Source organism: Onychomys torridus, chromosome 15, assembly GCF_903995425.1.
Source record: "Onychomys torridus chromosome 15, mOncTor1.1, whole genome shotgun sequence".
NCBI lineage: Eukaryota > Metazoa > Chordata > Mammalia > Rodentia > Cricetidae > Onychomys > Onychomys torridus.
This window is the reverse complement of record NC_050457.1, coordinates 16,743,498-16,759,750: the sequence shown is the minus strand read 5'-3', so window position 1 is coordinate 16,759,750 and position 16,253 is coordinate 16,743,498. Positions and strand designations below refer to the sequence as shown.

The 16,253-nt window shown below is 35.5% G+C and overlaps 1 protein-coding gene across 2 annotated transcripts in view; it reads left to right on the top strand.

Annotated features, from left to right (window-relative positions):
• Tent2 (terminal nucleotidyltransferase 2) overlaps positions 1 to 16,253 on the top strand; it is a 54,869-nt gene that overhangs the window by 30,963 nt on the left and 7,653 nt on the right. For both annotated transcript variants that reach the window (XM_036206886.1, XM_036206885.1), the window contains exons 9-12: positions 1,186 to 1,262; positions 1,628 to 1,756; positions 8,985 to 9,028; positions 14,431 to 14,567. In XM_036206886.1, coding sequence (XP_036062779.1) covers positions 1,186 to 1,262; positions 1,628 to 1,756; positions 8,985 to 9,028; positions 14,431 to 14,567 — 387 coding nt within the window. The remainder of the gene's footprint in view (positions 1 to 1,185; positions 1,263 to 1,627; positions 1,757 to 8,984; positions 9,029 to 14,430; positions 14,568 to 16,253) is intronic.

Genomic DNA, 16,253 nt, shown 5'->3' with positions numbered 1-16,253 from the left:
TCTCTCTTTTTTTTTTAATCTGCCACTTGTTAATATCAATCCACGTGAGTCTATTTAATGGATAATAGGGATATATTAAGATATAAATTGAGGAAATACACTCTTGAATACAGAACCGGGCAAACAGTTGAAGTCGTCCTCTGTTCTGACTGGGAGTGAATCCACCTGGGGGTTCAGTCAGACCAGGAAGCAGGCAGCAGGGAGAAGGGGCCCTTGAGCTCTCCCTTTCCTTTTAAGAGGTCACATACAACAGCAGGAAGCACTGCCTCCTTCAGGCCATACAGCCCAAGGTCGTGGGTGGAGCAAGTACCACTACAGTAATTTTTGGGGGGGACATTTATTTAGTATATGTGTGTCCACACATGCATGTATAGCAGCACACTGTGGTGTATATGCAGAGGTCATTTCTTAGTGTTCTTCCATCTTTGGGTCTTAGAGGATTGAACTTAGGCTGTCACTCTTGTCAGTAAGCACCTTTACTTGCTGAGTCATCTTGTTACCCCTTTGGGAGTCTTTTCATAGAAAACTGTAGTACTCAAAGAAATTAGACCCAGTAGAATATGAGTGGAACTAATTTTATAAAGTAATTCTTCCTTGTTTGTAGGTTCTAACAATAATTGCCGTATTTTTCTAAGTAGTGAGCTGGGTATCTTTGCTTCAAAGACGCATTCCATTGGTGATGTTTTCAATACTACATCATTTCCCAGATCATCAGCACCTGCCTTTGATATAGAATTTTCCAGCCATTTTAGAGGGAATGTGATAAATAGATACAACTTTTGTTTTTTTAACTTGCATTTTGTTTGTATTGTTTTAAAGTAGGTAAACCTGTGCTTTGAGAAGATATATCTTAGTGGGATGGTCTATATCTTCTATACTTTGGTCATGTGACTTATTTAGAAAACATTACAATGTTTAAAACTTCATTTGGAGTAATTAGAAACATCAGTATATTATGGATCTTTCAAATTGTAATCTTAGTTTATATTTTTAAAACACACCAAATAACTTTAAGTGGTATACTGTATATATATTCTTCCTTCTTTAGTGACTCATTTTAAAAACACAGTCTGTGGCTTTCAGTCCATGTTGCATCAGTGGATGGATTGGAATCACTTTAGTTAATAGAAAGAGTGGATTTTTGTACTTGTGCTAAAATGTGTTTTCCTTTGTTCTTTCAAATAGTTGTGTGGAGTTTGACTTAAATGTAAACAATACCGTTGGAATTAGAAACACATTCCTTCTCAGAACTTATGCCTACCGTAAGTTTGTGTTTGTTTCTAAATAACCATCAGCTTCTGTTTTTCCTGAATTCTCTATGGCCTTTGAACTGTGTTTACAGTAAATAGCAACACCCCATTGCTTGTGTTGAGTTATACGGTGCCTTAGTTTTTTTTGGATAATATGTTACTATAGTAAAATCATATGCTACTGTAGTTATAGATGATTCAGTGTTTTTAAGTGAATGACGGTTTAAAAGTAACTAAGGTAAGCTTAGGAGTAACACATTGAGAGTGAGCTCTACCTTTAGTATGGAGAGAAGCAGTGCCTCTGACTGGCATAGAATCAGGAAATTACACATTTTCAAAGAAACTGTGATGTCTTCTAAGTGTTCATTTTGTTGCAGTTGAGAATCGAGTTCGTCCGTTAGTGCTGGTGGTTAAGAAGTGGGCAAGCCACCATGACATAAACGATGCCAGTCGTGGCACTTTAAGCAGCTACAGTCTTGTACTGATGGTTTTGCACTACTTACAAAGTAAGTATTATGGGAGTTGTTCACGTTCTAAAACCGAAATTCAGATAAACCTCACTGTGGTCTCTTGTTTGCTCATCTCCAGTTTGTGTTGTTTTAAAAAGTTCTCTTTCTAAGGCCTGTACAACTTTTTCTTTTCTTTTTTTTTTTTTTGAGCTGAGGATCGAACCCAGGGCCTAGTGCTCTACCACTGAGCTAAATCCCCAACCCTTTTTTTTGCCCTGTACAACTTTTTATCCTGTTCTGTTGCCTTGAACTAATATTGTAGAAGTTTTATTCTCTGAAAAACATTATGAAGAAGTTTTAATGTGCTTTTATCTTTTGATAGTTTTCTTATGCACTTTCATATTTAAAGAACTTTCACCACTGTATTGTTGATCTATTGTCTTGCAACAGATGAGTGCTCAGAAAGACTGGTTTTTTTATTTGAGACATGTGTTATAGCTCTGAGGGGGAAAGGTAACCCCGATATGTCGCTAGCACTGAAGGGAAAGGTATCCTGGCAGTTGAGAGCTAAGAAACACCACAAAGTCACACTGCACAGCAAACCTCACACAAGAGATTTATTGGGAAAACACGGGAGAGTGGCTGCCTCTGCTTGGGGAGCAAGGGGTAGATTTTATATAGGGTTTTTTGGGGGTGGTCTGGGATTGGTGGGATTTTGTGGCCTGATCTTGGGCTTTTACTCTGTAGGGCAGAGCCTGGTGGTTGAAAGTCCTCAGGGGTGGGGCCTTGAGTGGCCTACAGGATAGAAATTAAATGATATTCTTGTTGGGCAAGAAGTTTATAATCAATCCCCTTTGGCCCCTTCTCCTCAATTAGGTTTTGTTTGCTGGGTTATTCTGTCAGCTTGGCCTCTAGGACATGAGGGTAGCCTAGCTGAGACATCTGTCACCCTGTTTGTTGCTGGTTCCTTTGGATAGTGTGGCTGGCTACTCTCTCTTCCCATGCTCCTTCATGTGTACCCATTTAGAACTGCACAGTCTGAGAAGATGACTTTCTTGGAAAGGGGAGGACCATTCTTGGATCCAGGATATACAAAAAGCTCTGGTCCCCCGATGAACCTCCAGACCAGCTCTCAAATTCCAAATTGGTCTCCAGATTTTAATTCAGTTCAATTCAAACAATTATTGTTTATGAGGTCATTTTGATAAAGCCATACATTTGTTCTATGCTTAGTGGCAAATTATAATGTGACCGCTTGTAATTTCTGCCCTTTCATAATGTGGCTGTGAGAACTTACAGTAGTGAAGTTTCCCCAGAAATATAGTGCAGACTGATGAGCTCTGGATGGAACCTTTACTTTTGTATTTAATGTTTTATATATACAGCCCAATAAATAACTTATTCTATATATTTGACTCAGCTAGATGCTAAGAGAAGTTAAAGAGAAAACTGAAGATTTATAATTATCCCAACTAAGAGTCTGAGATATTTAATTGCTGAGTAGCACACTTAACTATAAATAACTTCATTAACTATGTGTGGTGGTATTCCTGTAATTCTAGCACTTTGGTGGTTTAGATAAGAAGGTTGTGAGTCTGGGCTTTCAGCCAGATGCTGTCTGAAAAATAAAAACAAATGGATAGCACCATAAGCATTATTAATGACTGTTATGGCTGGTGGGTTACTAACAGAATGCTACCTTTTACCCCTGTGCTGTAAGTTGCCTGTGTGAGGGGAGGTACTGGTAGATCACTGTCACTATCATGTGGTCTTTTTGGTTTTTTTGGTTTTTTTTCGAGACAGGGTTTTTCTGTGTAGCTTTGATGCCTATCCTGGATCTCTCTCTCTTTCTGTAGACCAGGCTGGCCTCAAACTCACAGAGATCACCTGCTTCTGCCTCCCAGTGCTGGGATTAAAGGTGTGCACTACCACCGCCTGGGATACTATCATGTGGTCTTAACCAACAAGGCCAGAGTAGTGATTTAGAAAAAGTTTTAATGTGTCGTTTGATGCTTTCTGCATGTAGATTCTGAAAGACATAACAGAGTTCATATATTTTGACTCTAGTTTTTTCCCAGAGATTTATCCTAAGACAGTGATCAACAGATTTATATATAAAAATATTTTTATAGTGTTTATATTGAAATAATAAAAGAAGGAATCTGAGCTTTCAAGAATGGAATGGTTAAATTAAGTATGGTATATATAATATGAAAACTATATGGTCACCAGCAGGTTTTAAATATTTTTTAAAGATACATATATACTCTTGAATATTGTCTTATACAATATAATATCAATAATTTTGTTTAAAGAATAACTACATTTGTTTATATATTCATATGTGCAAATACTGAGAAGGTATGAATCAAAATTTTGCCAATTTTTAGTAGAAAATTAGAACTTTTATCTAATATTTATTATACAATAATACTAGGTGTTTTCTATATTAAGCAAGATAGTCCTCTTCATTTGTACATAGAATTCTAAAGAATTTTTTTCAAGTTATAGAAAGACTTAAAATTGTTTAAGTACATCAAACATTTTCTAGATGAGTCGTCAGAAAGACTTGATACTGTTCTCTCCCTTGTTAAAGCGAGTATCTTAAGCTAATCATAAATTGTGTTTCATGTTGATCTGTGCTGGGTGTATGTTGATTTGATGATTGGTTTGCTCCTTTAAAGTGATGTGGAATGTGATTTGTGTCATTTTAATCTATTCTATATATCATTGTCACCAATGATTTTCCCAGTTTCCAGTTGTATCAGCTCTTAGATAAGCTTTTTGGGACTGCTATCTATCATCTTTTGTATCACAGTTCATTTTTATTAAGAATTCAAAGGATTTCTTATGTATTCTATAAAGAATAATACAGAAATTATAATATCCTCCAGAGTTGAATCATTTTAATTTTGGTAGTAATTCAAAAGTTATATTTACTGTCTCACATGCATCTCTGATATATTTCATGTCTATTTCTCTGATACATGTAAATGTATCTCTGATGCATGCCCTGGTCCTGTCCTTACTGGTCACATTAAGATTTTAATTGGTTGACTGCTTTATTAGAAAATGTACTTTAAGCACAGGAACTTCAGGGTGATTTGTAAAACAAATTGAAAATTCATCAAGAATTAATATTTTATCAAAATAATGAAATTATTTTAAGTTTTGGTTTCTTACTGAAGTGGTTTGTGTTTAATGACACTTATCAGCTATTTGTGGGTAAAAACAGTTATATGCTGTGTAACTCTATTGGCCAACTTAAGCTAGTCCACTACTGCCCACCACCCCCAAATTACTGTTGAGGTAGATAACTGTTTTCCTTGTTGTTATCACTTTATTGAGAGGGAAAATGGTCTGCAAGAGACAGAAATGGTTCAGCCTTTGGCACAGATGACCAGTTTTCATGATACTGATGATATTATTTCATCTCTTTGGCCTTCATATTCTTATCTGTAACATAAGTTGTTGGATAAATGATTATTATTTAACTTTCTAAGTGTTCTAATACATATTTTTTGCCATGAAGGAAACAGTAGTTCTGAATATTGAAAGATTAAAAAGACCATAGCATTTCTTATGATATATGTTAGTAGTCAGTAACAGTTGTTTCAGTAAATGATTGATCAAAGTGTAAGAGGAAAAATACTGAGAATAGATTCCAAAGACAATCTAAGAGTAAGAGTTACTGAGGTAAAATTATCAGTTGGGTAGAAATAAGAATATTTATGATCAGCTAGCATGTTCCTGGAGCAGAACTCCCCAACATCCATTTTTAAATTGTTCTGCATTTCCAGAAAGCAAATCACATACTTCCAACATACAGTGACACAGAACATACATGACCATTCCAAAAGGGAGGGACGGGGCACAGTGAGGAAACACTGGAGCAAAGCAAGACTGAAACCCAGCAGGGCAACTCCAAATGCTGTTGCTGTGTCTGCTGTCAAAGGGATTAGATGCTTCTGTCCTTCTTTCTTTGCTGCCTGACACATACATCTCTCTCTTGGGCTTGTATTCCTTATGTGCATCTCTTCTTGGCGATGTCTCTTGATTCTGGTATTTCCAACATCTTGGGGTCTCCACTGCACTCCTGTCTTCCCTTTGATAGCTTTGTGAGTGGCCTCTCCAGGTTTCCATGCAGAGACTCCCTTGGGACAGGCTTGGGCTGAGCAGCTCAACTTAACTGCTCTTTACTCATACATCCTTCCTGATTCTAAAGCTAGAACCAAGTGGACAACACTGCCAAGTTTGACTGCCTGCTTGGGATGGAGCCAGGCTCCCTTGAATCACATTTGCAGTTCTCCTTTGTTACTTTTTAGGAGCAGAAAATTTCTGAAGTCTTTCCTTTTATCAGTTGTATGCTTAGCTGGTTGGGGTCTTGCCCTGAGGACATGCTTCCCTTGATTCCATTCCATATCAAGCTTCTCTTTGGTCTTTTCATCTCGTTCAGCATAGCCTTAGCTCCAACATGTGCTCATTTTCCCCTCCAGCTGTATATTTTGTATTTCTTTTTGCTCCAAATGTTCTTTTTCATTATAGAACTGTGTGAGAGGGATAGTTGATAACCATATCACAGAATCAATTAGGCTGTTTTGAAATCTCTGCCAAAGGAATTAAGTCTGTTACTTTTCTGTTTAGCCTCAAGAGAAATCCATATGATAAGAAACAGCAGCTACATTCTTTGCCAAAATATCACAGTGGTCGTAGCCTAGTTGCTAATACTGTTCAGCTCTAAATCCTCCTGGGCCTTCACAGTCAGCATAGCTGCCAGCACTACTGTCCTGAGATCCTGTTAGGATGGTCCATTAAAATCTACTTAGAGCATTAAACCACTTTCCTGGATCTAAGTCCCAAGTCCACATTCCTCAAAAAGTATGGTCAGGTCTGTCACATCAGTAGCCCACTCCCTGGTACCAACCTGTGTCTTACTTTTCTGTTGCTATGACAAAAGACTGTAGCCAAGGTAACTTAGAAAAGAAAGCAGCTAACTGGGCGTATGGTTTCAGAGGGTTAGAGTCCATGATAGTGGAACACAGGCATGGCAGCAGGAGCGCACAAAGCCCACCCCTGTGACCCACTTCCTCCAACAAGAGCGAATTTCCAAATCCTTCCAAACAGTTCCAGCAAGTGGGGACCTAGTCAGACATACAGGTCTTGGAGACCATTCTCACTCCAACCACAATAATATATTTGCTTCCAAACCTTCTCAATTCCTTAACTTTAAAGTTCTTTTGTTCGTTGAATGACTTTAAATACTGGTGGTTGGTTTTTTTCTCCCCTGTCATTCCAAGTAATGATTATAGAATGTGATAAAATTCTCTGAGAATCCTGTAATCCCAGCACTCAGGAGGCAGAGGCAGGTGGATCTCTGCGAGTTCGAGGCCAGCCTGGACTACAAAGCGAGTTCCAGGACAGTCTCCAAAGCTACAGAGAAACACTGTCTCGGGGAAAAAAACAAACAAACAAACAACAACAACAACAACAAAAAGAATTTAATGGAAGGAATTTTAAGTAAACAAATTCCTGGTAAGAGAGTCACTATTTTACTTCTGAATTATGAGACTTACTAGAAAGCATTACAAGTGTTATAAAAATATAAAGACATTTAGAATTGAAGAGTCTGGACTTGATTTTACATGGAGGGTCTTGTAAAATGATAAATGTCTGAGTGTCTCTGGGGAAAGTATATGTGACTGTGTGTATATATCATTACGCATAAGGGTGATTTGGTAAGTAGTAAATTAAATGTTTCTCTTTACAGTCTCATTCATACTCTGCACATGTTCATATTGCAAAATTTTATTTCATTACAATTTTCAGGTTAGGAATGAAGCATACAAAAGGAGGATTTAAATATATCATCCTACTCTATACTACATTTTAGAAATAAGAGTTGGAGGCCATATAAGCAAGTTGTAATACTTAATTACATATTTGTAAATGTAGTACAGAGATCATTTAAATTTTTTTTTAGATAGGAAAGTATTAGGTATTCTTTGTTACTGAGCTTAAATTATATATAAATCCTATTCTTTTTTTTAAAATTTTTTTATTTTTATTTATTTATTTATTTTTTGAGCTGAGGATCGAACGCAAGGCCTTGTGCTTACTAGGCAAGCGCTCTACCACTGAGCTAAATCCCCAACCCACCCTATTCTTAAGTACAAACTTTATTGTATACTGCTGTATTTGGTCATTAATATGAAAGACATCTTGGAATTAAAGCACTGATAGTTTATCATACTCCACATATTTTAGAGTTATGTTGTGAATAACAGGTGTCTTGTCTTTTACATTACATTTGTAATAATGTGAGATTATTGTTTATGCATTTATTGAGATTAGGTGTGCTTAAAAATTCATTGCATTGTGAATTTCATGAGGATGTTGCTCTGTTGGTAGAGTGTTTTCCTAGCATGCATGAAGCCATAGGTTTTATCCCCAGTACACCAGAACAGGGCCGTGTTGGTGTACTTTTGTGATTCTAACACTTGGGAGTTAGAGGCCTGAAGACCCAAAATTCAAGGTCATCCTCAACTAAATAGTGAGTTTGAGACCAGCCTGGTTTATGTGAGACCTTACCTAAAAGAAAGAAAAGAAATTTAATTTCAAATGAGAGTAACAGCATAATGATTCCTCTGTGATGTATTTTATTTACATTTCTAGGATGGCCGTGCAAATCTCCTGATTTAGATTTCTAATCTTTATTGAGGTGTTCTTAAAGCAATGTTATGAAGTTGAAGGTGACTTTGGTTTTGATTTTTAAATAGCTCAATTTTCTTATCATAATTTTAGTATTGCTTGTTAATAGGAATTAAATAATGAAGGGACAGTAAGTAATGACGACAGTGTTCTTTCTCTATGATACAGGAACATTGGACTGATGTTATAGGAACGCTGAACTCACTCTCAAATTAGATGTGGTGGTAGTTCATCTTAATATCCATTCAAAATCTGTTTGAGAATTCTGTTTTGCCTATTTCGTTTGTGTTTGATGTTTAATTGAATGACTCGTGTACCATTATTGGTAGACTTCCTACTCTAAAACGTTGTAGGAAACATTGATTTACATAGGAAGATAGATAGTTCTTTCACAAAACCTCAGATTGTCAATTTAAATGAATTAAAACATTTAGGAACTCTATTTCATGAACTACATGAAAATTTGAATTTTAGTCTCAACCCTTGTGGTCTTGTACCTGAGGTGTAGCTGACAAAACTTTGCATTGTAATATGAATCATGTGAATCACAGAAGCTTTGAACTTTTTCTTTTTATAGCCCTACCTGAACCCATCCTTCCATCCCTCCAAAAAATTTACCCAGTAAGTGTTTCTTATAAATTATTATAATGCATATTATGTCAATTATATATAGAATTATTATATGCAGTATTAATGTGAATATAAAAGTTACAAAGCTAAATACATTATAACATTTTCTATATAGACTGACGCATTGGCCTCTAGAATTTGTTCATTTTTTCAGAAAGTTCTGGTACTTTTTGATTATTGATATATAATCTGGTCAGTTATGTTGATGTTTGAATTTCTCTTGCATGATATGCATGATTGTCACTAATATGTATCATATATACTCAGTTGGTCAAGGCCCATTTGACCTTACTCCATTTTTCTTCATACTATTTTATATGATTTTACAGCATTTGTGTTTAGTTAATACTTCAGAAAAATTTCATCTTAGTGTATTTGTATTTTGAAAAGGGGAAAATTAAGCTGAACAGTCGGATAATCTTTTCACATTTTGCATCATTTTGTTAAGCAGTTAACCAAAAGGTAACAGTAGTCCATTGTCTTGTTTGTATAATGTTAAGAATTCTGATGAAATTGATGGAAAATGAAGTGTGCCACCTCGCAGAGACTTAGTATGTGAGAGAAACCCAGATGAAGCAATGTGTATAGTCATAATGTATAAGCATTATGATGCTTTCACTGTTCTCATAGTCTCCCTCCACAGTGCTTTACTCTGTTGTCATCATTGTTCATAATTTGCTTTAAAATAATAGTTCAGCTGCCTCTTTAGAATGTTTGGCCAATCTTCTGAAACTGTTTACAAAGTATACAAAAATATGAATGAAACATAATGTTGGCCTGTTTCATACATGTTAGTTTTATGCATACATACAGACATGCATGCATATATGTGTGTGTGTGTGTGTGTGTGTGTGTGTATGTGTATATATATATATATATATATATATATATATATATATATATATATATATATATGTGTGTGTGTGTGTGTGTGTGTGTGTGTGTGTGTGTGTGTATGTATATATATACACATATATAGTGCAAAAATTAATGGGCATATTACAAAGGGGAATATACTGTGCAGCTTGTATGTTGGGTTTTCAAAGAAGTTATTTGTTGTACACAAACTACAACAAATACGCTTGACATGCAACATCAGTTTAATTGAACCTATGATAATTGAGCTAAATTGGTATCCTTGTATTTCAATATTAGTTGTTGTGATGCATACATTGTGGGGTGCTCCCTAATAAAGGTTTCACAAATAGTGTAGTGGGGTCTCCCAGGATCCCGTGGGTCATCTGCTAGAACAGACTATGATAAGAACCTCTGGCCATTTTCTTTTTTCAAACAAATTTCTGCTGTTGTGAAGAATTATTCTCATGGACTTTTAATGTAGTTAGGAATCAGTCTGTATGCTCTTAAATATGAAAAATGAAAATATCAAGTATAGAACAAAAGTAGTTTATTTAACCTTTTGTCATTCTTTTTTAAATAGTAGCAATAGTTTCTTTTTATTTTAATATACTTTAGGGAATATACAAATCTGAGCATTCCCACCATTTCTGGGGAACAGCAGGAAGCTGCAATTACATGAATTTAATGTTTTGTGATGGCTAAAAACAGCAGTCAGCACCAGACTTGAACAGTTAGCCACAGCACAAGCATCCTTCAGAATGAAATGTCATAATAGCAAGACAGGTAAACTGGCTTCAAGGGACACTGCTTGGGAAGTGACTCCTTCGTTATTGTTGAATATTTTCCTCCTTCCACAATACTTTATACGTTAGCTCACACTGAATGGTTTGAAATAATGTTTATGTGTTATTTTATTGTTTCAGCTTCTTTTTTTATAAGGCCCAGTTTTTGATGTAAAAAGAGTGACATGTTTCAGCATACAAAGAATCCACTACTTAAATCTAAAAGTCTCTTAGTTATGGTGGCCCACACCTGTGATCCAGTATTTGGGAGACTAAGCCAGGGGGATTATGAGTCTGAGGTTAGCCAAAGATATATATATATATATATATATATTTTGCAAGATCCTGTGTCAAAAGGCAAAAACTATCTTTTATTACATATTGAATGTACATCTGTGGAAATCTCACTTGCAATCCTGTGCTATGTAAAGTTCTTTGTACTAATAAGAGAGAAACATCAGGTTAGTGTAGTATGCTTGGGGGTGCCAGAGTCAGTAAACACCCTGGCTTTTTGACTTCTGTGTTTCATTTTTCTAATTGTTTGACTTTTCCCTCATACTGGAGTCCTGATTTTGGTCACATTTACTTTTTGTGTCTCTGCACTCCATTCTTCTTTTGCTAATAGTTCTATTTCTGTGACTGTGGTGGGTAATTAACTTAATATTTAGTCCCACCGCCTTAAATGATACTAAGTACTTGGTAGGAAAGAACACATAGGTAATCCAGTGTGTAGGAGACAGAGGCAAGAGGAAGCAAGTTGGGCCAGACTGAAATAAAAGACAAAAAACTAATTGTAAAATCCCCTAGATTAGGAATGGCCTAATTTGCATTCAGGTATGGTTAGGTTGCCATCTTACCTATTTAAATTACACTGTTATATTTGCTGTAAGATTTATGTGTATGTTCCTAAGAACTTTCTGCCCCCTCTTATGTAGGGTTTGTTTTATATGAAATCCATATACTTTTCAGCATATTGGCCTATCTGCTAGAACAAGCAAATCACTTTGTTTCTTACTAAAAACTATCACTTGCTGAGTGTACAAAATTTATTTAATCCCAAACAGACATGCATGATTGATGCCTATGTCAATGATAGGAAGGGCTTTCATAATTAATCAAGCCATATAGTTGCAAATGGATGGTTCAGAAGCTGGCATTTTGCCCAATATTGTGTTTACTAGGGGAAGATTACTCTAGCATTCACTAATATAACTGTGTTGAATTTTATTTTATTAGTATATGGCTCCTATTCCTCTATGAACTTTTAAAAAGAAAAGCATGGCAGATTCCTAGCTTACAAATGACTCAAAAGTTTACATCGACAAAATTGTTATTTTACAATGGGGACATTTTTCCATTTCAAGAATTACAATAAAATATGCACCCTACCCCCTGTTGTGTTTTGTTTTTGCCTTAGACAGTACCTCTTATGTAGCCCAGGTTGGCTTTGACTTTGCTCTGTAGCATGTGCTATTAAGGGCAGCCTTTTCCCTTGGGTTCTGAGGGTTGAATTCATGTCCTCAAGCTATTGCCTCAGTCCCTGAGGTAAAGTAATTTTGAAAATTAGTGTATTTCAGTTCACTTTTGGTACTGAATGTGACAGAAAAAGGATGAGAGACTATAAACATATCATTATCCCCAAAATCTGTATTATAAGAGGGTGGTTACTACTTCAACTAAAGAACAGTCTAAGTGATAAAGTTGAAATGACGGAGTGTGGCTCAAGGTGTTTTTGCTGCTATTGGTAGGTAGTTACAGAAAGCTGTCAGATATTTCTCATGGTTTGCCTTTAAATTTATTTTAAGTTGGCATTGATGAAAGAGAAATGGGAGATTATATTCATCCAAAAAAGTTAACTTTTATTTATTATTTGAAAAATACTCTCAGGAATTAGAAGATCACTACACATTTTTTTATCTGAAGCTCAAAGTAAGAGTATCCTAAAAATGTAACCAGGAGACCTTCCTTAAATTAAGAAAAGATTAAGCAGCAGAAAATGTAAATCTGGAAAATGTACTCACAGAAACTGTAATTGTTTGAATTACTTTCCATTGATTGTAGCCTGTAATTTTAAGGCTGCTTTTCCCTTTGATTTTTTAGTACTCTTTCTGCTTTCTAACATATTAACCTAAGTTCCTCACCTGCTTAGCAATCAGAGTAATGCATATTTTTTAAAGCCAGACAATCTTTCCATAGTGTGAATTATTACCCCAAGCTGAGGATTTCTGCAGATAAGTTTAATTCTTATTTACTTGTAGCTTCTTTTAGGTGTGGTGTTCCATTTTCTCCTTCAGTTTTCTCTGTCAGTATTACATGACTCTGGTAAAAAGTCATACCAAAAGGGACAATAGAAGTAAGATTGTTGTTCAGGTCATTCAGTATTGTAATAGACTAGGTCTCATGTCTCTTTAGTTTAACCTTATAGTTGCTGATCTTTTTCTTTAGATTACTGAAAAAAGTTTAAAAAGAATGGAAAGTCAGACATTTTAAACTAAAGAAATGTGTGTTCTGTTTTGAATCAAGTGTTTATGGTAAAATGTGGTAGGAGTCAAAATTAGTAAAAAGCTTTCAGAGCAGGAGTTCAACAGGGACTTGCTTTTCTTTTTAGTTGACAAAAAAATAACAAAGTGAGGTAGAGATGATGCATTTGCTCTTTCTTCTCCTGGAGTCTCTGTTGTTAAATAGAGCTGCTGTTCTGTCTCCACATCTGTCTCTTCAGCCAGACAATTAAAAGTAGTTAGTTGAGTTTAGTGATGTGAGTGCCTTCCAGGTATGCATAAGGCCCTGGTTTGGACCCCAACACCACATAAAAAAGAGGGTGTTGTGGTGTATACCTATAATCTTACTGCTTGGGACATAGAGCTAGGAAGATTGGAAATTCAAGGTCATCCTCAGCTACATACTGAGTTTGATACTAGCCCTAGATAGAGAGTCTCCATTTAAAAAAGGAGGGGTGAATCTTTATGACTATATAGTACTTGAAAATCATCCTGTTCAGATCCAGAACTTGCTGCTAATAGATGAAAGGTCAGATAAGAAAGTGAATGCTATCAGCTTTAATACATAAAGTACCCATTCATATTCTTTATAATAGGTGCCTCATTTAGACCTAGGTCATACACAGCTAATAATTCCTTCGTAAATAGCTATGATAAATGTTTGTATGTCTGTATTCTATCTTCTTTTACCTCCCATCATATTTTGAAGTTCAGCTCACATGGAATAGCTATCTTTCTATTTCCACTAAAAATACAACAGCAAAATCAAACAATTTTGAAAGTCTTAAAAAAAAACTATACTATTCATATATTGAAGCTTTTGTGGCCTTTGAGAGGAGTGTTAAGTGGCAGCTGGAAAAGCTGTTGCCTCGTGCTTGATATCTCTATACATAAAGTACAACTTCACTGTAGAAATAATTAGGCAAGTAGAAATAATTAGGCAAGTATATTTATAAATATGTATCTTTGGGGAGAATCATGGGATTTATAATAAAGTTTGACTCATTCTTGAATTTTGCTACCATAATGATATACTCAAGCCAAATGCTAGGATATCTTAGTTTTTCATATACTTTATGCCTTACTCCAGGTACTACTGGTGAGACCTTTAGTGAAAGAACATCTTCAAATTTCTAAATTGCCAGCACACACACAAAAAAAGCTTCTGACTTCAAAGAACCGAGATCAGGATTGATAAAAGTTGTTAGTATATGTTTTCAGTGGCATTGTGTCTTCTCCCTTTTTCTTCCCACAGGAGTCTTTTAGTACTTCCGTACAGCTGCACCTTGTACATCATGCTCCATGTAATGTTCCTCCTTACCTCTCAAAGAATGAATCAAGTCTTGGGGACCTCTTACTGGGCTTTCTTAAATATTATGCTACAGAATTTGAGTAAGTCAAACTTGAAATTGTTTTTGTTTTTTTATATATAAGTAACTGCTAGATTTAGAGAAGCTGCATTTATTAATTTCAGAGCTGTAAGCAGGTTCATGAGATAGAATACCTAACAGTCAATAGCAACTAAGATTTCAGTTTTTATTCTTTGATAATAATCATTCATAGTTTAATAAGCCTAATTTTAAGATTTAGGGTTTTTTAAATATGTGTGTATGTCTGGTGTAGGTTTTGTACATGTTGGGTGCAGTACTCATGGAGTCTAGGGAGCTGGATCCCCTAGAGCTGGAGTTACAGTTGTGAGCTGCCTGGTGTGGGTTCTGAGTACTAAACTTGGGTCGTCTTCAAGAACAGTACATGGTCTTAACCTCTGAGCCATTTCCCTGGCCCTGATAATGCTCGGGTTTTATTTTATTTCATTTGTGATTCTATTATGTTAAGGACTTCCTCTAGTAGGGCCTAGGTGGGTCTTGTGTTTTAGTTTTGTGTAGGTTGTAGTTGAAACATCTGTTTTCTAGAAATTTAAAATTTAAAGTAAAAAAAATACTGCCAAGGCAGACTTGGAATTTTTTTTTTAAATGATCAGTATCTGAATAAATAGCTGTATTAGGATGAAATGCAAATAAAAAATACATCTTTTATTTTCTTTGATTTGAAGGCAATGTATAAACAGTCAGACAGCAGAACTTCTTTGGGGAGTTGTAAGTCTAGGTAGAGTAAAGCTGGTGATGTGAAGTCATCTGATCAATCTGGAAAGTCTGAAGGAGTAGAGTCCTTAGGAATTTGTATACAAAGAGCCATGGTGACTTTAGTATTACATGTTGGAGGGTTTGGAGAGGGAGTAATAGCACTAATAAATGGCTGTTAGTAGACAGGAAAGAGCTCCTAAGCAGAGGAGATGTTACCTCATCAGTTTCCATAAACTGTATGAGGCTGTGTTGTGCCCTTATATTTTACCGGTGAGCCACAGAAGGATTCAGTAAGAGGGATGAAACAATATACCCAAAGAATTTATAGCTAGTAAGGATAATGATTTTGATAATTTGACTCCAAAATTCATTTAACTGTAAGGATTACAGCAACATTGAACTGCCTTTTTTGATATCATGTAGATAACTCTAAAGAAATCTGACTTGTATTTGAAACATGAAAGAAGAAAAACAATTTAGAATCTTATGAGTTTCTGTGCATATTTAATTTGTAGTGATGACCTCAACAGTGCTAAATGGTGAGATGTTTGTTACAGTTTTGATGCAGAGGGTGAGATTGTGAGGTTTTCAATGTGGATCATAGATCCTTAAATTAACATAAAAATTACTGAAGGAAGTTAGAAAGGAGTCAGAGGAAAGCTGAGTAAGAACAAAATTAAAATAATCCAGAGTAGCTAGGTATAGAGGTATATGCCTTTAATAACTGCCCTTGTGAGATAGGCAGGCAGCTTTCTGAGTTTGAGGCCAGTCTGATCTATAGGGCCAGTTCCAGGACTACACAGAGAAACTCTGTCTCAAAATAAATAAATAAATAGATAGATAGATAGATAGATAGATAGATAGATAAATAGATAAATAAATAAATTAAATTAAAATAAAATAAAATAATAATCCAGGTTAAAAATTTCAGGCAACGATGGTGAGAAAGAAGGAGCCTTCATTGACAAAAGATGTAAAACTACAAAACATGAGT